Source organism: Boleophthalmus pectinirostris, unplaced genomic scaffold, assembly GCF_026225935.1.
Source record: "Boleophthalmus pectinirostris isolate CB_2022bp ecotype Guang Dong unplaced genomic scaffold, ASM2622593v1 HiC_scaffold_19, whole genome shotgun sequence".
Classification (NCBI taxonomy): Eukaryota; Metazoa; Chordata; class Actinopteri; order Gobiiformes; family Gobiidae; genus Boleophthalmus; species Boleophthalmus pectinirostris.
This window is the reverse complement of record NW_026571140.1, coordinates 1,148,909-1,173,145: the sequence shown is the minus strand read 5'-3', so window position 1 is coordinate 1,173,145 and position 24,237 is coordinate 1,148,909. Positions and strand designations below refer to the sequence as shown.

The 24,237-nt window shown below is 41.3% G+C and overlaps 1 protein-coding gene across 1 annotated transcript in view; it reads right to left on the bottom strand.

Annotated features, from left to right (window-relative positions):
• uacab (uveal autoantigen with coiled-coil domains and ankyrin repeats b) overlaps positions 1-24,237 on the bottom strand; it is a 78,441-nt gene that overhangs the window by 11,682 nt on the left and 42,522 nt on the right. Inside the window, 9 exon segments of the mRNA XM_055154474.1 lie at positions 417-524; positions 1,280-1,336; positions 1,548-1,585; positions 3,316-3,497; positions 7,249-7,355; positions 10,911-10,981; positions 12,211-12,268; positions 13,969-14,033; positions 17,981-18,069. Coding sequence (XP_055010449.1) covers positions 417-524; positions 1,280-1,336; positions 1,548-1,585; positions 3,316-3,497; positions 7,249-7,355; positions 10,911-10,981; positions 12,211-12,268; positions 13,969-14,033; positions 17,981-18,069 — 775 coding nt within the window.

Genomic DNA, 24,237 nt, shown 5'->3' with positions numbered 1-24,237 from the left:
GATTCATTTAGGACTTTAAGACTTCACTACATGTTTTATGTATGAAAAACTCTTATACAATTCATTACAAATTACATGTATGAAAAACTCTTATTGACCTGAAGAGATCTGAGATTAAACAGTAAATACACAGAGTCTCTAACATTTATGTATTTAAACGTTCACATTGATTTCTACAAAATGCAGATGGATTTTGTTCACGGGCCTGGTCATTAATATGAATGATCAGGTCAAATATAAAATATAATTACACCATTTGAATATTTCTTATATAAATAATGTGTAATCTACAGGTTGTCTTTTAAATTATTTATTCATTTTTAAAATGAGTTGGAGGACAGGCCAGAAGATTTTACTGTCCACATGAAACAAAAAGTGGCACAATGTGGATTAGTTTTCACTTTATGTGTAGTGACCTGAGTGAGCTGCTGCTGCAGCTGGGACACCTGGTCCAGAAGTCCCCTCTGCTCCTGGTGAGACCTTCTCAGACTCTCCTGTAGGCTCTCGTTCTGAAGCTCCAGCTCCTGTCCACACACAAGCACAAGTCACTCACATGGACAATCACACACACACACACGTATGATCACACACATGTGTGATCACACACATGTGAGGTCAGCATGTACAGAGGAGGTACAACACACAGGCAATAACAGGGCAGAGTTTATATCCCTTAAATGTGTCAGGGTTGGGTGCTCAAGAGAAGTACTCTCTGGTACTAACGGGTGCAAAACTGGTATCAAAAATAGATGAAACCAGTCCAGATCTTTCCTGAATCATGGGGATGGTTGCGAAGCTGTGTTGAACAGAAAAACCTTAAATCTCACCAAAATCCATTGATTATTAGAAGATTATATCAAGATTTCATATCATATAGCTCCTTTTCCCACCCTGTTGTTGGTCTATGTGAGTCTGTGGGGTAGGGTTGTCAAAAGCATGAAACCTCAAATTCTCATCAATATTAGTATCGAAACTAGATACTCATTTGAGCAGTTGAGTAGCTTTGGATCTTGAGCTGTATCAGAACAAGCATAAGAACACTCTACTAATAAGAACTCTCAGACTAATATACGCCCATGGAGCACTATGGAACCTACCTGTACAATAAAGGGATTACACAGATATAAGGCCACAATACAAGCGAGAGCGCTATTATTTCATGTTGAAAATCACATTCTATTCTCTAAATAAAGAGTCTTGATAGAGATTATTGTGTATTGACTCTATTCCTTAGTATCAAAATAGAGTTTGTGACAACATTACTATGGGCAGTACTCACATGTATGATCTGATCCCTCCTGTTGAGTTCAACTGGGTCGGGTCTCTCTACTGAATGCTGTAAAAGAGAGGGCAAGACTTTGCATTTGAATAGTAGACATTAAAAGTCCTGAAATAATACATGAATATGACTCCTCCAGCCCATGTCAGAAATGTCTTAGGAACTAACTGGCCGTGTGGGTGGCTCTATTTATATAATAGTCCCCATCTGCCCACAGAAAACACAGAGGGACACGTGACCGCACACGAGTACAGTTACAGAACCATACCTGTCGCTTCCACTGTTCGATCCTCGCCGCGTCTTTCTCTGTTGGACATTCAAAAGAGAGAGTGCATTTAATATCGATGTCAGAAGTATCAAAAATCAGATACTAACTGATACTGAAACTAGTACTGAAACTAGATACTCATAACTTAAAATATCAACAGTTAAAAGTCACGTTCACAGGACAGAAATGAGCCTTTCCTGAATGTATTTAGAATGACCTTTCTCTGTATCGGAACAAGTGTCAGAGCACATAGACTAGTATACACACATGGACCAACATGAACCTACTGCACCACTGAGGATCACACACATATAAGACACATGGAATATAAAAGAAAATATTACCATTTAAAGAGCCCATATTACACCATTTTCTGATCTATGTTGTAATATTGTTTCCTCATCAAAAACATACTGTGTTTTGTTTTATTTGTTCATGGTTAACACACAAATTCTTCTTAAGAATTAACAAAAATACTAGAATATACAGTATATACAGAATATACTGCATATACAGAATATACTGCATATACAGAATATACTGCATATACAGAATATACGGTATATAGTATATATAACAGATAAGATACAAGAATCACGTTTCAGAACATGTTTATACAGAACTGCAGGGTTAAGACTTTCTATGCAGAATAAAACAGGAGATTTTATTCTTGTAGAGGAAATTATTCATTCAAATTTGTCCTTCAAAGATTGCAGCCTTTGCAATTTGCTAATTGCGTCCATTCAAATTGCTTCCATTTGGGTTCATCTCGCAGCTCCATCTCTGAGACACTAAAAACACTTCACACCAACACACCACTCACACCCACAGTGTACACAGATACTGGAAGTGAGGTGGGTTAAGTGTCTTGCACATGGACACAACAACAGTATTTATGTGGGGGTGAAGGGATCAGACCACTCTCCCAATAATGTACTGTCCTTCTGATCAAAGCACGAGCTATAGTTGCCCCAGTATATGTTTGAACAGTAATATTTCATACTGAAAATTATGCAATGATGGCTATAGTGCAGGGTGCCCGAGGGGTGCCCAAAGCAGGGCCTGAGAGCAGCCCAAAGCAGGACCTGAGAGCAGCCCAAAGCAGGACCTGAGAGCAGCCCAAAGCAGGACCTGAGAGCAGCCCAAAGCAGGACCTGAGGAGTACTGAGGTTGGTAAAAATTACTATTTTGATTCAATTTTACAATGAACATACAATCAGTAGATGAGAAGGAACCCATACCTGGTGATTCCCTTAAAAGGTGAACTATGTAACTTTTGGGCTGGGGGTCTGTCACCTGTTTGTTTCATTGCTCTGCCTGGAATGTTCCACAGCATGACATTAAACAGCTCTACCTTACATTTACTAAATTACAAGTGGTTTTATATCTCAAAACTACCTAGAAAAGCATTCTGACTGTGAGCGGGGTCGCCTCTCCACAGATCTGACCTACAACTTGGTCTGGTTTTGTCTTCATGAAGATAGAAAGGTTTAATAACATACTGTGAAACATTCCAGTCAAAGCAATAATATATCCATTTGACAGGCCCTCCACCAGAAAACTCTTTAAAAAGCACAATCATGAAAAGCACTTGCTATAAATATAACATTTTTGTGAATAATATGAATAGGTTAATACATGTTCATGTTAGTTCGCCACTATCTTTCAAATTGAAATTGTAAATAAATGTGTCGCTGTCACTTGGCCACAGTATGGAGCCTGAAATGTGATACAGTAACTCTGATGACAGGATTCCCAGAAGTCGTACCTCTGCTGCTCTTGTCCAGGTGAGCCTTGAGCAGGCCGAGCAGCTCGGGGCTCTTGCTGTGGCGGGCGTAGTGGAAGGCGTCATGGCCGAATGCGTCCTGAGGTCGGAGGTCAGCGCCGCTCTTGAGCAGGACCTCCACAGCGTCCTTACAGCCGTACTCACAGCCCAGGATCAGAGCTGTCCTGTGGGGACACGCAGAGTCAGGTCAAACATCATCTATGACAACACACTACATTACACAGAGCAGTAAGAGCCCGTGTAGTGGGATGTGCAACACGGCAGAAAGAGTCTAAAGGGCTTTAGTCACTCTCCGGTTTAGTTATGATGCTGTTAAAGATCCTATATTACACAATATTAACTCCTGTGAGATTTTAGTCATTTTAATGCTGTTCTCCTCAAAAACAGACCCAGTTGTGTTTGTTCACTCACACGTTTGAGTAATCCTTTATTATCAGAAAATGCTAAAATCATCTGTTTCACCTTTCACACAACTTCTTTAACCTTTAGATCAGTAGACATTGGGAATTCTACTGCTGAAATTATCCTGATGATTTTAGTGAAAATGCATGGACTTTAAAAACACAGTGGAGCACTTCCTGTATTACCACACGACATCACATGGTGGAACAGAGTGTTTTCAGCTTGAGAAAAGAATCTATTCTAAATGTGCAGGTTTGTGTGTTAAACATGTGAAGTCTGTTTGTGATGAGGAAACTACATTATTTAAAGAAGACATTGTACTTATGTCTGTGAATCATTGACACATTTGAATCATTTTTGATATTTTAGCTCAAAACATTGATCTAAAATGAAAATAAAATAATAATAATAAAAGGGTTGCGCTCAATGGGAGGCGACATCGCAGTATACGTCATCACAACAAAGAGGCATGCATGAGTAGGCCGCTCCTCTGGATACCTGCACACCACACTAACCAGCGGCTGATTCTATTCATTTACTTGTTTTCATTTTCTTCACTTGTGCCAAAATGACTACATGACAATGCTGACGCGTATTAACAACTGGAGAAAATTGGAGAAGGAAATGTGTCCGCCACAGTGGGGGCGAACCGGAGGAGCTGCAGACGCGGGTAGATCAGAGCACTGACGTCTTGAATAGAGGAGAATAAAGATTACTCCAACAACATGCATGAATCATGAATTCTAAATACAACTCTGGATGAGGGGAAACAACTATGTGCGTGTGTGTGTGTGTGTATTTGTATGTGTGTGCGCATGTGCGTGTGTGTGTGTGTATTGGGGTGTGTGTGCGTATGTGTGTGTGTATGTGTGTGTGTGTGTGTATGTGTGTGTGTGTGTGTGTGTGTGAGTGTGGTGACTGTAACCAACTGATACAGAAGAGATAAGGGAAAGGAATAATAAAGTAATACAAGTCAAATAAATAAAGGAAAAGGAAAGTTCCTCTGTGAGTGTGTTTGTGTTCAGAGCAGGGCTGTTCAGATCATTTGTTTACGTGATAATTGTTCTTTTTCAGATAATATAATTGGAACAACTGTCCCATACTTTTAGAAGAAACATCTGGTTTGTCTGGACACACACTGACAATAGTAATTAGAACTGTATTTCCTGGCTGGACATGAGCAGCAGATGTGACTTGCACAGAGAAAATTCACTAATGGTTACCTAGAAACTAAAATGTTAAAGAGGGGCATTTGAGTTCGACTGCTAATACATTTAGATCTTTGTTATGTTTTGACCAAAAACAACTAATCTGCAGTACTTCTTGCATTTTTATACTTTTCTTCAACTTTTTCCTACAAACTTAAGTCACTTAACTGATATAACACTATGATAAATACTGAGCACAGGTACTATCCACCAAACCAACATGAAAACCTGTCACTTGCTCCACTACAACAAACTGTCTGCGAAATGGTTCTTTCTGTCATATTGAACGTATGACATGACGAGTGCTGACAACAGCAGGCAAAGCCAAAACACTGTTTGGTCAGTAATAAGTAAGAGTGAATAATTGTACAATCGTGATGCTTCTTCTCACTATTGAGGGAAGGACTCAATGTTGACTGACAGGATGACGTGACCATTTGAGAGAAGACTTAAGAAATCTGAACTTTAAACTAATCCAACAATCCCAGGCATTTCATAACATGTTTGCAGAGGTCGACAGGACAGACTTGGCACATTTGTTTTTGTTTGTTGGTTCGTTTTTGTGACAGATGGAGATAGAAGCAAAACACAATTTAAAAATGATGAGCAGATTATTATTTTTTTGTATTAAAATTTCATCTAAATTTTGTATTGAACAGTTCTCTTGAGTAAAAGCTGTGCTTCCTTTTCTCACTATGAATGAGTCTAAAGTTACAAAAACTTGATGTGACAATCTGAAATGACGTGTGTTTCTGCAGTGTTCCTTCAAATGTGATTTAGCTTGTCTCATTTTTGTGTCTGTCCTTTGAAAGGACAGATTTTGTGCATCATTTAATGTTTTGTGCTTCAAATACATCATCCTGACAGTTACTCTAACTTGAGAAGTAGTTTTTTCAAATACTGTTTTACTCTTACATGAGTAATTTTCATGGGTCACAACTTTGTACTTCTACTTGAGTAATATTATTCTGAAGTAATGCTACAGTTCCTTTGACTCCTCTACCAGCTCTGTTGCTCTGAGTGGGCTCACGGTGTTTCATTTCACTGGGATAGACACATATCTTGTAATGATAGTCATGTAACATGCCTGGTGCCTGTGCAGCTCATGTACAGTGACTCACACACAGTCTGGAGCAGTCACATCTGTGTACATGTTAGTCATGACAGGATTTCACAGTAAACACGGTTATTTACACTGTATACAACTAGAATTATTATTGGCCTGGATATGAGCAAAGCAACAAACTGCAGCCTTAGCCAGGCCTGTCACAATAACACATCCTGAAGCACGACATACAGAACATGCTACAGAGATATACTGCGAGAAATGATAGTACTGAAACTACTTTATGTCACTCATACAAAACACAAATATAACACAAATGTAAACCATTTTGAAATAGACAGGATTATTAAATGGCCTGAGCTGCAGCAAATAAACAGCAGAATGAAGCAATAATAAACCTCAGAAGTGACTTATTCAACCCTGTGCAGTTCAAATCTGATCATAAAATACCCCAAATCTCCATTTTTACAAAGAAAAGCTACACACAATAAATACTGAGCCCCAAAAATCTAGTGATCCAACTTTCATATATTGAACAATAAACTGATAAACTGTGACAGGCCTAGTCTTAGTCTTACAGTTGTACATATTAAAATAATACACATGTGGGATAATGTTTGGAAACTTGTCATTACGGCTGGGCAATTCATATTTAATCAAGATTGACATTAGTGCTGTCATGAAAATTTCAAACGTGATTTCGATACTAATGAATAAGCTCAATATTTCATACTGATTCCAATGCAACAATGATAATAAATAAATAAACACAGTCAGTTGTGGCACTTTCTTCTTAATGGACAGATCCACAGTCAGTCCTCTGTCAGGACAAGCATGAGGTCTGGAGCAGAGGAAAACCTTTTTTTTCTTTTATATATATATATATATATATATATATATATATATATATATATATATATATATTTTTTTTTTTTTTTTTTTTTTTTTTAAGTTGTGCCATACTGCCCAGCTCCATTTGTAATATTGTTTTTTAAATATTGTTTATAGCAACATCTGGTTTATAATTTGAAGTGAATGTAAACGGAAACACAAAACATTAAATAATGCAACTAATCTGGTATTTTGAATGGACGGACACAGACACACCCAGTACTGCCCACCTCTGCTTATATAGATTACTGCAGTATCAGCCTGTGATAATAGTACTGGTACTGCGTGTCATGTATTGTGATATGTTGTGATGTCTGGTAACAGACAGTGTTCATAAAGCTGCCTCACTTGTTCTGCTTGTCTCGGATGGTGATGTCTGCTCCTCTCTCCAGCAGCAGCTGACAGATCCTGGGGTGACACATCTGTGTGGCCAGCACCAGAGGAGTTCTTCCGTCCTGTAACACACACACGCACGTGTACACACAGATCCTAATTAATCATCATTCTGAAACCCCTTAGTTAAAAAGAAAAAAAAACAAAAAAAAACACTCCTATAGTACAGTCCCTGACAAAAGTTTTGTCGCTTATCCATTTTGTAGAAACAAAAGCTTATAACCTGACTTTAAATTAATTGATTGGTTTTAGAAATGTCTCATATGAAGCTAAAACCCTCCCAAATTATGCTCAATATACTAAAATAAATTTGCTTCACTGAAGAAAGATTGATCATTTCATGAACACAGAAAGGTCAGATTTTGGCAAGACAAAGTTTTGTCGCCTACAGAAAATTGAACAAATAATTTACTTCAAATACAAAAATATGTTGCATAACGTCAGTGAATTAAGTAGTGGTGCTGTGAGATCCATATTTAATATCTTGTATGACTCCATGAGCTTGAAGGACGCATCCATGCGGTTCAACAGTGATTCATACAATTTGTTGATGAAGTCATCAGGAATAGCAAAGAAAGTGTCTTACATGCCTCCCAGAGTTCATCAAGATTCTTTGGTTTTGCCTTCCATGCTTCCTCTTTCATTCTACCCCAGACCTGCTCAATGATGTTCATGTCTGGTGACTGGGCTGGCCAGTCCTGGACCACCTTGATCTTCTTCACCTTGAGAAACTTTGATGTAGAGATAGAAGTATGTGATGGAGCACCATCCTGCTGCAAAATTTGACCCCTTTTATGGTTGGGAATGTAAGAGGAGCTAATACTTCTTGATTTTTTAGGTTATTGATATTTGCCTTCCACCCTGCAAATGTCTCACACATCCCCATACTGGATGGAACCCCAGACCATGATTTTTCCTCCACCAAACTTAACTGTTTTCTGGGTGAATCTTGGATCCATGCGGCTCCAGTAGGTCTCCTGCAATATTTGCGGCGGCTGTGATGTAATTCAACCGAGGATTCATCTGAGAAATCCACCTTCTGCCACTTTTCCAGTGTCCATCCTTTTAGCAGGCTGTGGGCCTTGGCAAATGCCACACATGGTTTTTTAATTGCCTTTTGTTTAGTGCTGGTTTCTGTGCACTGATTCGACCATGGAGGCCATTTCCAGACAGAATTCTACAAACTGTTCAGGCTGACACAGGGACTTGAGGTGACCAGGTCTGGTGGAGCTCTGCTGCAGTGGAAAAGGGGCTGGCCTTGGAATCAACAAACGGTCCTCCCGAGCAGTTGTCTTGCGGCGTCTGCTGGACCTGGGCTTGTCAAAAACATCTCCAGTCATTTCAGATCTTTTTCTTATTCTTTGTACTTGACGCTGAGACACATTGAAGGTGTCACCACCTCAGCAGTGGATCTGGTCTTCAGCCTCTTGATAATTAAGGCTTTGGTCTCAGGGTGGATCTTAGGCATGTTGTCAGAGGTCAAGTTGCAGTTGATGTGAAGGTCTGGTGTGCTGGGTTCTTTTTATACACAAACACTAACTGATTGATCAGTAACTGATCACAGGTGAGGCTGTAATCTAGGATTGGGTGCATCATATGACAAGACGGCAAGACTTTTGTCTTGCCAAAATCTGACCTTTCTGTGTTCATTAAATGATCAATCTTTCTTCAGTGAAGCAAATTTATTTTAGTATATTGAGCATAATTTGGGAGGGTTTTAGCTTCATATGAGATATTTCTAAAACCAATCAATTAATTTAAAGTCAGGTTATAAGCTTTTGTTTCTACAAAATGGATAAGCAACAAGACTTTTGTCAGGGACTGTATTTAAAAGAAAAGAAACACGTTGGGCGTTTATGTGGTCGTATTTGAGGTCTGTTGTTTTGTATTTTCTTTTAACCCTTATATTGTGTTAGGGTCAAAATTGACCCGTTTCAAGTTTAGGTATGTAAAAACTGCCATTTGCTTTTTTGTACCGGAATGAGGCTTCATCTAATCCTCAGACACAACTATTTTAACGCAACAAAATCAATTTTCACCATTTTAGTAAATTGTAAAGGTCTGAAAAAAAAAAAGTGACATCTGTGGTGTTACGGGTCAAAAATGACCCGGCAGAGAATAGTGGCTGTTTTATGCATCACTTACAAGCTGTAGGCTGCTCTGTGGATCAAATATGGCTCAGTGTGTCCACACACACACACACACACACACACACACACACACACACAGACACACACACACACACACACACACACAGACACACACACACACACACACACACACACACACACACACACACACACACACACACACACACACACACAGACACAGACACACACACACACACACACACACACAAAAAGGTCGTCTTCACCCACGTGAACTCTTCTCTTTCTTGCAGCACATTGATACATTTTGAATCTAAAATAAACCTTGTCATATATAAACAGGGTTTTAGTGAGATATTATCAGCTGTATTCTGTTGCAGCATCAGTCAACATGAGCAGGTTCACTGTTTATGAGGCGCTGGATCAGATTTTTGGTCATGACAGTGATTCTGAAGACAGAGAGGAAAGTGAAGCTGAGGAAGATGTGTCTGAGGATGAGGATGAGGGCACAGACTGAATAAAAGAAGTGGACTAAGTGAGTGTGACGTCACCCACAGCGTTTGGCGCCGCTCAAATGAAGCTCACGGTTACAGGAGCGAATCTAGAGCCAGGTTATATGTTATGAATAGGATTTTTTTGGATGGACAAAACAGCCAAAAAAAAATAAAAAAATCAGGATCATGTGTCGCAGGTTAATACGTATATTTTAAGACCAAAATGACGAGGTTCACAGCAGCAGGTACAGAGAGAAGGACGACAAGATCCTAACATAAGTCAATTGGAGCCAGAGTCAGAAGGAGCCGGAAGAGCCTCCTGGAGAACTTTCTATTTGGAACGCGGTGGCTACAGCGTTAGTTATGTCCATTCATATATACGTCTGTGGATGAGGATGAGGTTCAGTATGACCCTGAACAAGAGCACACATGTGGTGAGGAGAACCCAGATGTCACAAAGACTGAAAGAGACGTCTTCAAGTCAAGAAAAAGTGACAGTTCATGGTCACCAAGCCTCTTGACACCCAATATAATTATACTTATATAAATTAGATTTATATTATATGTATTATATATAAAATTATTATGATTATAGTATAATTATATAATATAATTACAAATTTTATCACTATAGGAAATATAATTAGTGAATTTAAGCAGTTTTTGTAATCAAAAACGAGTGGTATATTTTAAGATAAAAGGTCTGTGCAGCCAAAAAATAAAAATAAAATAAAAATGTTTCCATGGACATGAACACATACTAAGTTAGTTATGAGGGGAAAAACAATATTGGATGATATCTAGTGTTTTTAAGTATTTTCAGGCTGAGTTAAATCACGGGTCAAATTTGACCCGGTAACACTAAAGACGCGTGTAGCTTTCTAACACAATACAAGGGTTAAAATGGTTGACATAGTGGACTTGTGTATCTTTCTAGTTTATTCTTTCTATCATCACATGATCAGAACAAAGCACACAGTGGGAGAACAGTGCAGACTGTGGGTGTGGATCTTACAAAGTCGGTGGCGTTGACGGAGGCACCGCTGTCACACAGGAGCTTGACACTGGAGGAGCAGCCGGCCATCACTGCACCAGAGGAGAGCACGGTGAGAGGAGAAGCGAAAACTCACAACACTATGACCACTGAGGAGCTGTGGATGTATTCCACAAACACATGGGTCTATTCAAGTCTGTTCAGTCCGTCTATTCAATCAGTGAGGCATTCAACGACACACAGACTTCTTTCTTTAGATGTACATGGTTTAAACAGATCCATCATCACAGGCGGCTGAGAAGCACAGTGGAAATGTTGCTGCAGCAACTTCAATTTGTCTCAAGATCAATAAAGCATCTCTCTCTTTATTTTAATGGAATATCTGTCATTATGATTCTGAATTAGAAACTTTCATAAACATGACCTACCTGTGCCCCCACATACAAGAGAAACATGTTCAAAACTAATATACCAGCAGCTTTTACTGACAACTAAACTAACGCTAATTTATTCTGAATTACAAAAACACTGGACATGTTACATTTTGGTCTTTTGGTTCAAGATGATTAACTCATCAGAAAGCAGAATGAGCCGGACATGAGTCGCTCCTTTCAATGCTGAAATGGTTTAAATTTAAAATGTCTCTCTCTGATCTAATAGTCTCTCCCTAAACCCCAGCCCCTGCACCAGTCATGAGTCAGTGCTAGTGCAGCCTCTGCAGCTCAGGGAGGGAATTCTGGAGGCTCTGAGCTTCACATGAGGCCTGACCTGCCCATATATTCTGTCCATATACACTCAAATCGGATTCATATCATTTTTTTGGAGTTCTGGATTCAAATGAAATGTAATCAGCAAAATAATCAAATTTCTTTTTGATCATGGTCCCTCTGATGACTCACATCAGATTTTGCAGTTTACTTGCCATTTCAGTCATGCTAAAGTTCCCGAAATCCAATTATAATCAGATATGGTGTGTATGTGAACAAGGCCAGTGAAGCCACTGTGCCCCTAAGCGACCGGGTTAGCAGCTTTTACACACAACAAAACAGAAGAATACACTATTTATGTTCAAAGATCAGCCAATTGCACCCAATCAAACTGCAATTTGAACATGTTTGTGATGCTGGCTGCCTCACAGATATGTTTTTGAAGCATTGGTCCGTGTTTATTGAATGGACAGGTCCTTTCAGGTGCAGAGGCTGTGCTCTGTGCTCTGTGTGTGTGTGTGTCTGTGTGTGTCTGTGTGTGTGTGTCTGTGTGTGTCTGTGTGCTTGTATAATAGCACCTGATGTGATTGGCTTCAGTGTATGAGGGGCCTCACCAGCGTCATGGAGAGCTGTCCGTCCCTGTAAGTCCACGTTCCCCACGGGGCAGTTGTGCTGAAACCAGAGAACACATTAAAACACATGACGGGATGCTGTGGGGAACACATCCAAGTGTGATTTTTTGGACAAGCACTGGGATTCTGACTAGAGTTTACGTTTTAGTAAAGTACTGAAGAAAAGGTGTAATAAACAAATACGAGACAATCTGTCAATCATTCATCATCAGTCATTGAGTATTAAGTATTTTCTTTAGTATCGAAATCAAGTTTGAAATGTTAGTCTAGTGACGTGACAACACTAATTCAGTCAAGAAGAATGAGCAAAAAGACTAAAATAAGAATTACAGAACAAACACATTTAGAGATTTAAACTAAAGGCAGTTTGAAACATTACAACATCACACTCTATAAGAATTTGTTGAACTTTTCATGTTGTTTAAATATACAAGCAGCTCTTCAGCTTCAGTGCTCTTGTATTTTCATTGGAACTCACTCATCTGCAAAGACACATCTGATGCACAAACTGGGACTGACACAGACACACAGACAGCTACACGTACTACACTTTTTTTCTTTTCTTTTTTTTTGCCAAATCAAGCCACTACAGAACAATTAAATATTTGTCTGTGATGTCCCACACTATGGCATTAAAGGGCATGTAACTGATTTTGTGAACACAATGTCATTCCCCAGTCCAGATCTACTGTAGAAGCAGCTCTTGAGGTCAAAATAAGTCCACTGTGTACTGTCTGCATCTAATTATAAAGTGTTTTATTGTCCATTTATAGTTTATTGATCTAATCTGGAAGTGTGTGTATGCATGCTAGTTGTTGTTAGCATTACCATCATAGCAAAACTCTCTGAGAGTTGTGAAAACCACTCATCTCATCTCAAAGTGGAGAATAGGATTCTTAGAATGCAAAAGTCAGGAATCATTTTGGGCCACTGTAAACTGTTTAAAATGAACTAGCTTTGTTTTTCAGAACACATTTTCTGTTTACATTTTCAACATTAAATAGTAGTACTTTCTTTTATATTACTTAGTGTCAGATTTTCTGTAGTTTTGACAACTGTAATCTGCTCGTCTTCCTGGAAAAAGACATGTTTTGGTACATTCTAGGCAAAGCAATAACATCTCCATAGAGACAGAAGACAAATACTCAACCAGCAAAGTTTCACGTATGTTGAGATACTTTTGCATCGATACAGAAACTCTTGAAAACTATCCAAAGCGATGTAGGTCAGCTGAGGCGAGAGGACTGTGTGTATTTACAGTGGGCTCACGGTGGCCCTGCTCTGGACACTGTGGGAGGCGGTGCTAACAGGGGCCTCATGTTGCTGGGGAGGTTTGGCCCCTGGCGAGCCCCTCTAAAAAAAAACACTCTCTCTGGCAACAGCGAAAGAAATTAGCCGGCTGATCTGGTGTCAAACGCAGGGGGGAGGGGGGCTGGGAAATCCTACACTGAGGGACGGGCTTGAAGGCAGCGGGGAAGGGGCATCCAGCTGCTGCTCTGTCTGATGCAGAGGCCAGTGGGCAGAGGAAAAAACAACAACAACAACAACAAAAACTTCTAGTGAGTTACAATAGAAATACAAGAGCATGACACTAGTTCCCACATGAAAGTACTTTTGTATCTGTTTTTCCAAAGTAAAAAAACAACATCTTTTCTTCCATCCGTGGACTGTTATTGGTTTTGAAGTGTACACACTGATAATGGTGAACCTCATTTTCACACATGATGGAGCCAGACTGACCTGCAGCAGCTTCTGCACACACAGGGAGTGTCCGTTCCTCGAGGCCAGGTGAAGAGCATTTTTACCTGTCAGAAACAGAACAGGGCTTTACATTAGAGTGAGAAAAGACACAGTGATGGACATGAATATGATGTTCATTCATGAAGGTTCCTTAGAGACACAGTAGGTCTTTCCATGGGTTTAAGAATAAATTAATAATGATGATAATAATAATAATAATAATAATAATAATAATAATAAAGTATTAGTAGTAGTAGTAGTAATAGTAGTAGTAATAGTAGTAGTAATAGTAGTAGTAGTAGTAATAGTAGTAGTAATAGTAGCAGTAGTAGTAGTAATAGTAGTAGTAATAGTAGAAGTAATAGTAGTAGTAGTAGTAGTAGTAGTAGTAGTAGGAGTAGGAGTAGGAGTAGTAGTAGTAGTAGTAGTAGTAGTAGTAGTAGTAGTAGTAGTAGTAGTAGTAGTAGTAGTAGTAGTAGTAGTAGTAGTAGTAGGAGTAGGAGTAGGAGTAGTAGTAGTAGTAGTAGTAGTAGAGTAGTAGTAGTAGTAGTAGTAGTAGTAGTAGTAGTAGTAGTAGTAGTAGTAGTAGTAGGAGTAGGAGTAGAGTAGTAGTAGGAGTAGGAGTAGTAGTAGTAGTAGTAGTAGTAGTAGTAGTAGTAGTAGTAGGAGTAGGAGTAGGAGTAGGAGTAGTAGTTAGTAGTAGTAGTAGTAGTAGTAGTAGGAGTAGGAGTAGGAGTAGGAGTAGGAGTAGTAGTAGTAGTAGTAGTAGTAGTAGTAGTAGTAGTAGTAGTAGTAGTAGTAGTAGTAGTAGTAGTAGTAGTAGTAGTAGTAGAAGACAGAAGAAACATTGTTGTTATCACCTTGTGATGTCATGTGGTAATACATGAAGTGCTCTACTGTATTTTTAAACTCCACACACCTTCACTAGAATCATTTGGATGATTTCAGCCATGGAATTGCCAATCTCTACTGAACTAAAGGTAAAGGATAGTTGTTAACCTGAAAACTATCACATCATGACATCACAACAGGGACAGAGGAACAGAGCATTCTGAGCTTTGACTAATCCTGCATTATTAATCTGTCTACATCTCCAAACATGTGTGAATCAAACAAACACAAATGTGGTTATGTTTTTGACAGGTAACAACACTCTAACATGGTTTAAACTCACAAGTCGATTTTGAGTAATATGAGATCTTTAAGTGTCAGATTGCAGATTTCTTGATTGTTGCTTTATGGTTCATATCTCTGATTACTGAGCCTATGAAAAGAAATAAAAGCAACACTGACATAAATTAGATCAGAGCTCTGTGCATGTAACTGAGCTGTGTGCTTGTTTCAGTAGAGCAGTAGAGTCTGGACACAAGTGTACAGAGTGAAAAGGAGGAGACAGTTGTCTTATACAGGGCTTTTCCAGACACTCAAAGTGGCTTTACAATTTGGTGCATTAGTCATTCATTCATTCCATACATGGTGGTGATAAGATACTACAGTAGCCACAGCTAAATGGACTTGAATGTTATTAGCTCCTGAGGCTGGGGGAAGCGGTCTGCCAATCTGCACTATCTGTCCCTCCAACTGACACTCATAGACCCCACTGTAGCCTCTGATTTTCCAGTGATCTTCCATCAAAGTCCTGACCAGGCCTGGTCCTGCTGAGCTCCAGAGATCTGACCAGATCAGGCTTTGACAAGGAGGTCTGGCCACGCAAATTAGGATCATTGCCATTGTGTCTGCTCACAGTTTGTGAAAGGCTAAGCAGATATATCATTTTAAACCATCTGCTAAAAATAAATAAATAAAAAATAATAATAATAAAGAAATAAAGAAAAAACACTAATAGCCATTGTCATTGTGTTCTTGGGTAACACAACTCAAGCACCTGAATGCTTCTCAGTGGATGAATGTGGTGAGAGAATGAGTGCACATAAACAGCCTTACTTCTGCCAGTCTTACATTGTACAGAGTCGATTATGGAGCATTTACAAATCCATACCATACTCTGTTGTAGTATAGAATATATCAGGGCTAAGGACTACTTAGTTTTAAAGACCCTAAAATGCACTAGACAGAATTTGAACTCAGTCCATAGATTTTTATAATGCACTAAAAGAACGCTGAATACTGAAATAGGACAACAACAACAACCATAGACAAATTCTTCTCTATAAAATTAGATTCAAAGGTCCTATATTATGCTCAATTGACTTGAATGTTATTACCTCCTGAGAAACATACCTGGAGTTGGGTTTATGTCAGTAAAGCTAGTCTGTCTACATCTCCAAAGCTCCAAATGCTCTGTTCCACCTTGTGATGTCATAGAGCAGTAGTTTAAGTTAACAGCTTCCTTTAGTTCAAGGTTGTATAGAGGATTTTTTAAGGGAAGAGAGGTACAGCGACAGTCCTTTTTCAAATGTTGTGCATGCGTGACACCACCTGCCTCCTAAACAGCTCCCTCACTAGAAACACCTCCTCCCGCCTCTTTACTCTAGAAATCACGTTTACATCCAGTGCGTGTTCAGAATTACTGTTGAAGTGACCTGTCTAGAAATAATTTAGCGACCGACGCGTCAGTTTTTAGACCCTTCGTCTGCTTCATTCGCGCAATCGCTGGAAGAGATCTCCAAGAATCACCTCAGTTTGTCTTTGCTCTTTTTCCCCTTCTCTTTGTCTTTCAGCGACCTCAAAAACGGCTTTTCTTTTGCGGCGAACTGGTCATCGATTCTCGTCCGCCATCGCAACAAACTTGCAAACTATGCAAACTGCGAGGAAGCGACGGTTTGAAAAAGCCTCTAAGAACCGCTGCATAAACCATGTAATCCCCGCGCGCCGACGACTCAGTTACACTAGAAACGTAGGGAGTTTGATTGACGACCTAACAGCCAATAGAAAATGAGGTAGTCTTGTTTTCTATTGGCTGATGTTTATCTGCTCTCACTACGTCCACAGCTGATAGATTTTCATTCTTTTTTTTTTTTTTTTTGGTCATCATAATTACAAGGCTGCTGCATCTCTGTAATAGTATTTTAAACTTTCATTGACAATTTGAAACAAAAAAATAATAATCCTCCATGCAACCTTTCAGTAGATATTGGTAATTTGAGGGCTGCTTGTTGTGGATTGTGGAGTGGTTTCTTTCACAGGATCACATCAGAATGTAGACACAGAGCAGACATGATCTATCCAGGCTTTGCTAACAGGACACTTATTAGGACAGTGAGTGCTGCTGAGAGGTGATGCAGTCTTTTCAGTTTCAGCAGTTATTTGAAGTTATAGAGTTGAGAAAAGTGTTTGCTATTTATTAATGAATCTGCGTGGAAAGGATCTGTCTGTATTTTTATGGCTGACATTCTTTCTGATTAAAGGTGCATAATGAAACAGTTCTTTAACTGAAATAAAAACACTGGTGGTGTTTCCTTCCAGATGCAAAAGGAAGCTACCTTTCCCCAGTTTTCATCTTAAATAAAGTATTTATTTTATAGCTGTGTTTTTATAAATACACGCTATATTTGAGCGGAGAACCATAGTGTGGAGAATGAGGAGTTTGTACATCAGGAGTGACTTCGACATGGGCGGTGCCAGTGTGTGAGCGGTCTGAGCTGTGACAGGGGAAGCTTGTGTGTGTTTGTCATCCAACCCATCTGACAAATGACATGACAGTATCGGTATCACGTAGTTTAAAGCGTTTAGGGAGCGGCACTTTTAAATTAGCAACATCATCATCTTGAATGAATGAAAGTGATTAAAATATATGGAGGGTTGTGATTTAGAATATTTGCTAAAAACAATTTCATCAAGCTTGCACATTGCACCAAAAATGTGTGTTCGGGTGGATACTGTATATTGAAAGTGTAATTTTCAAATAACTGTACTCTTAATACAATAATTACACTTTTACTCACCTGTACTTTGCTGATGCATCTATTTATTACAAAACACTCCACTGTTGCACACACACTCACATGCAGACACCACAGGTGTGGGGATAAGGGGAGGGGGCTGGACTCACCTGTGGCGTCGGTGGCTGTGATATCCACATTGTGTCCCAGGATGAGGTTCAGGCAGTCTAGATGCCCCCTGGTGGCCGCCAAGTGAAACCTATGAGATGAGGAAGAGAGAAAATCTGAGTTTTAATGTCTGTTTCTGAGTAAAGGTTCATAGTTTGTGAAGACATATCCGTGAGGCGAATGCTCTTGTGGTTCACGTGACACAACATTCTAGAACCCCTCTGGTGTAAACTGAGCTGGAGGACAGGGCAGAATTCCAGTGGAATTCACTGTTTAAAAGGCCCACATTCTGTTATTTTCTGATCTACATTATAATGTTGTTTGCTCATCACAAACAGACCTCGAGTTGTGTTTTGTTTCATTCTTACATATTTAACACACACACCTTCACTAGAATCATTTGGATGATTTCAGCCATGGAATTGCCAATCTCTACTGAACTAAAGGTAAAGGATAGTTGTTAACCTGAAAACTATCACATCATGACATCACAACAGGGACAGAGGAACAGAGCATTCTGAGCTTTGACTAATCCTGCATTATTAATCTGTCTACATCTCCAAACATGTGTGAATCAAACAAACACAAATGTGGTTATGTTTTTGACAGGTAACAACACTCTAACATGGCTTAAAACTCACGAGTCAATTTTGAGTAATATGAGATCTTTAAGTGTCAGATTGCAGATTTCTTGATTGTTGCTTTATGGTTCATATCTCTGATTGCTGAGCCTATGAAAAGAAATAAAAGCAACACTGACATAAATTAGATCAGAGCTCTGTGCATGTAACCATAGTGACGGCTGCTTGTATCAGTAGAGCAGTAGAGTCTGGACATAGTTGGCCTCTGCTACATGACGCAGCACTTTGAAAGGTAAAAGCTGTTATGGTGTCAAACATGAGGAGGAGTGAATGTGAGGGAGAGCCAGAGTGTCTGGAGAAATCATTAGCTCAGAAGTGGGTGGGCCTCATTTCAACCTGCGACCTTCTGATGCACAGAGAAACACTGTTCAGTAATTATGGGTGAACAGTCTCCACAAATCATGTCTGGTTTAAAGTAGAATGACTCAACATGACACTTTGTACAAACTAACAGGCTATTTTCACTGAAGTATGCTGTATTTGTTACTGTGTCAGTGACATTCTAGTCTTATCACTACATAATCTCACTTAAAGAAGTCGTATTGTGCTTGTGTCTGCTCTACAGTTCTAATCCATGACACCCGTGCTTTATTCTGTTATCATTTGCACATTTTAATATCACAATATTGATCTAAAAAGACTTAAAAGAAACATTAGAAAACTGTGGTGCCCAGTAGGGCTGTCGAGATAAACGCAAAAATGAATCACCACGTTACTAAGAGGCCCACGGCAATCACCACATGTGACCAACGTGACCCGACCCAGACCTGCACCCGCCTGGATCCGTTAACATTCCACCCGTTACTGCCAGTGCCAGTACCCAGCACTAACCCAGGACTAACCCAGGACTAACCCAGGACTAACCCAGGACTAACCCAGCACTAACCTAGCACTAACCCAGGACTAACCCAGGACTAACCCAGGACTAACCCAGGACTAACCCAGGACTAACCCAGGACTAACCCAGGACTAACCCAGCACTAACCAAGCACTAACCCAGCACTAACCCAGCACTAACCCAGCACTAACCCAGGACTAACCCAGGACTAACCCAGGACTAAGGGGCTGCTGCATAGGCCGTTGGGTGACCAGAGGCGAAAGGACCAGGGCAGAACTTCACAACGCACGGAGGTAAGTGCGGCCGTCGCCCGATAGCGATTTGCGGACACCCAGCTCTGTGTGCTCGGGGTTCTCTCTCTCTTAGGTCCATGGCTACCCGACCTGGTGCAGGACTCTGACCCGACCTGGTGCAGGACTCTGACCCGACCTGGTGCAGGACTCTGACCCGACCTGGTGCAGGACTCTGACCCGACCTGGTGCAGGACTCTGACCCGACCTGGTGCAGGACTCTGACCCGACCTGGTGCAGGACTCTGACCCGACCTGCCACACTGAGAGCTGGAGAGATGCAGCGGCACTTGTTCAAAAGCCAAATTTGACTTCTCCCTTTTGGGAGCACACACTATATCCGTACAACAACCAAGGTACATGTACATCTGCGCAACAAGAACATCATCAGAGTTTTCAGTGCTGCTGGAAATATTGTAACTCCTGAGGGTGGGGGAGGGGGGGTGGTATCACCGCATACCGAGGTGTTGAGCTGCTACACTGCACCGCAGGACAAATTCCCTAACGGCGCCAGCCCTAGTGCCCAGTGAGAGCTGATGTCGCAGTAAACGTCATGACAACAGACCTGCGTTAAAGGGGTCATTGTAACATAACATGTAACATGCTTCCATGGATGCAAGTGACCGTACTTTAGAAGTGTCGATGAAGCTAGATACAGAGTAACATACCGTTTCTTAGTACAGATACTTATACATTATAGAGTACTTTTACTTAGTTCATTTCCACTCCTGTATTTCCCTGCACACAGATGGAGCTGCCATCTTAATTGAGCAGTGGTTTGAAGACCACACTTGCCAACGTGTCTTTAATCATCACTTTGGCTGGAAACAGTAGCTTTCGTCTCCCTCCTCTGATGGCTCCAGCACCCAAAGCTGGAGCCAAGAGCAAAGCAGGAGGGTCTGGGGGTCAGGGGGGTATGGGGTGTGTGTGTGTGTGTGTGTGTGTGTGAGTGTGTGTGTGTGTGTGAGTGTGTGTGTGTGTGTGTGTGTGAGTGTGTGTGTGTGTGTGTGTGTGTGTGAGTGTGTGTGTGTGTGAGTGTGTGAGTGTGTGAGTGTGTGTGTGTGTGTGAGTGTGTGAGTGTGTGAGTGTGTGTGAGTGTGTGAGTGTGTGTGTGTGTGTGCGTGTGTGCGTGTGTGCGTGTGTGAGTGTGTGTGTGTGTGTGAGTGTGTGAGTGTGTGTGTGAGTGTGTGTGTGTGAGTGTGTGAGTGTGTGAGTGTGTGAGTGTGTGAGTGTGTGAGTGTGTGTGTGTGAGTGTGTGAGTGTGTGAGTGTGTGTGTGTGAGTGTGTGAGTGTGTGAGTGTGTGTGTGTGTGAGTGTGTGAGTGTGTGAGTGTGTGAGTGTGTGTGTGTGAGTGTGTGAGTGTGTGAGTGTGTGAGTGTGTGTGTATTGAGTGGTGGTGGGGGTGGTGGGGCTGTAAATCTATCTAGCGTGTGGTCACATGAACCTGCTTATGCCCAGCCGGAGCTATCTGCCAAGGAGACAGAGCGGCTGACACCTCCGCAGCGCCGGGGTATTAAAAGCCGTGTTGATGGCCAGGAGAAGGTGCTCCTCCGGGGGGCGCCGAGGGGTCCTGACCTCCCAGGATCAGGAGCAGACAGGCAGTCACACAGCCCACCCCCTCACACTACTTCCAAGTACAAGTGTATGTAGCCGAGCACAGAGGAGGAGAAAGACTGACTAGACTGAATGTGTACAGGCTGAGGCAGGAGAGTGTGAAGAGGCAACAGAACAATGACCTGGACACAAATGGTTGCAAAATGTGAACTGTAATAGTGTCTGATAGTCTAGATTAACAAAACAAACTATTATAAACAGTGTGGACTTGTTGGAAAACTGTGGAGGTGTGGAGCGTGGACGTGTGGAGTGTGGACTGTGTGGAGGTGTGGAGCTGTGGAGTCTGGAGGTCTGTGTGGAGGTCTGTGCGGAGGTCTGTGTGGAGGTCTGTGTGGAGGTGTGGAGGTCTGTGCGGAGGTGTGAGGTCTGTGTGGAGGCCTGTGTGGAGTCCTGTGTGGAGTCCTGTGTGGAACACCTAATGCAGGAGAAGAGCACATTTCACTCTGTCAGTGGCTCCTCACACCTGCTGCGTGGCCCTTCAGGTTGACACACAGGATCCTGCTGCTATTTTAAACCCAGCAGAGGGACAAGTGGCTCTGAGAGGCACAACTACTCCTCCATCATAATGTCAGAGCCACGTCAGCCTGCACAGCCACAGCATCACATGAACGACACAATATGTGTCATCCAAATATGAAAACTGTGACAAAACTATGTATTTATAGCACTGTCTTAAAGTGCAGAGTGCACAGAGACATTAGCAGCAAGAAAGGTTAAGTGTTTTTTGTCCAAGGACAACAGATTATTTGCAGCCAGTAGTGAAGACTGAACGGCCAACCTTCTGTTCCAGGGACCTTCTCCTCTGTGCCATTACAAAAGTCATGAACTACCATGTGCTATGCATTTACTTAGTCCAGTCTCCTCACACAGGTGCAGCAGGCGCTCGACAGGAGCAGGCATGGGACTAAACTCAAGATAATATGACAATAATTATTCAAAACGCTGACAGTTTAACCTGTGATGGATATGAAAACACATAACTACAGTAATATTATGAATATGTTCCATGTTGAAACATCTGTTGCAGTAAAGTAGTTTGTTATTACAAAACATTGACATAGTAGCAGTAGTAGTAGTAGTAGCAGTAGTAGCAGCAGCAGTAATAGTACAGCTTTTTTCCTGTAGTCTGGAGGTGCTATGGTGACCACTGATGATTATTGCAACACTTTTATGACAAAGAAACAGAGACAAAACCACACAAATTTTATCACACAGCTCTGGCCATCCCTGATCCAGAGCCCAGGGTCAAATGTCTCTCCCTGACCCATCCCATCCCTGACCTGTGCTGACTGCATTCTGTGGTGAGTCAAACAGCCAAGGACCAGACAGGAAACCTGGATTATTGTGCAATACAATCATAAAAGGACAAAGAAGTTGACATATCATAAGTGATCTTACATCCTAAAATGACCAAGAAAAGTAAACAACAAACACTGTTCTAAGTAAAGGCCTCTGTGGTGATGCCAACTCAGAGCTAATGCTACTTCCACAGCTGTGAGAGAGATAGAACTAACCCCCTTGTCCCCAAACACAGTGAGGCTAATCCCGGCTCCTCTGCATTACACAAACCAGACTACAGCGTGTAATTAGTGCCCCGCTGAGGACGGCCATTACAACAGGAGATTTGGCATTCCCCTGGCAGTGGGCACGGGGTGCCCCAGACACAGGGCAGCTGCTCTGTGGCCTACTGAACTGTACTCACGTGAGGGGATGGAGAGGGAGAGGGAGGGAGTGAGAGGGAGGAAGACAGAGAGGAGAGGGAGAGAGAGAGAGAAAGGGAGAGAGAAATAAACAGAAACACAGAGATATATAGAGAGAACGAGAAGGCAGAGAGAGGGAGGACAGAAAGAAAAAGGAGGAGGGTAAAAAAAATGAGTGTTTATGACAGAGAGAACGAGAGTTATTTTGGGCATGACCTCGTTCAATAAATGCGCTGTGAAGGTGGTGTCCTCCACCTGAAAACAAACTGTCCTGGAGCCTGTGTGCAGAGCTCAGAGGAACCAGAGGAACCGAATCTGACCCAAACACATTCTAGCACCTTATTATGAGAGCAGCATGAATCAGGCCATGTCAGAGCGGCTCTGTTGGCAGTCACCACGTGCTGGAGCGTGTGGTTCTGGCGTTCTGTGCTGTTGGGAGAACTTCACACAATGCTGAAAATACTTGTTGTGGTATGGGCTGGACATACCAAAGTCATGAAACAATGTATTTGTCAAAGAGGAGCATGTGACCTGCAGCCCTCTGCTCAACAACAACATCTGTGCTCTGTGCCTTTAAGGCGCCAAGTGCTCAGAGCATACAGTCTACAGGTCCACACGCTGCCACATTTCAAATGTGCAAACTGCTGTTTTCTGTTTGCCTGAAAAGTTCCATAGTGCCCCTTTAAGAGCAAAGACTGACTCCGGCCAGCCAAGTGACAGGTTAAATCCAAGAGACCATCTCATAGTACTTAGGGTTATTTATTAATTTGCATTAAAAAATACAAACAGCTGCAATAGAATAAAACCACTGAATGCCATACTCTGGAACATTTCAGGTTAAACAATAACAATATGAAGACAAGCAGGTGGTGGACCTTCACCATTAAGAACTTTCAGATTCTTGACAGCCAATTTAGCATCACACAGCAGCATACACAAAAGTGTCTCATTGAGTATACGTTATTACACGTACACAAACTGTATTAATGACACGTCCAGCAGAGCTGAAGTCAAGTCAACTTTCTGTAAATACATTGTGTGAGTGATATTGCCATGGCAACAGCCCGTCACTGAACACTTGGAGAGACACAAAGCTCACTCCCGTGATCTCCGCCCATGGTTCACTTCCCAAACCCAGCACCTGCATCAGTCAGTGCCAGTGCAGCCTCTGCAGCTT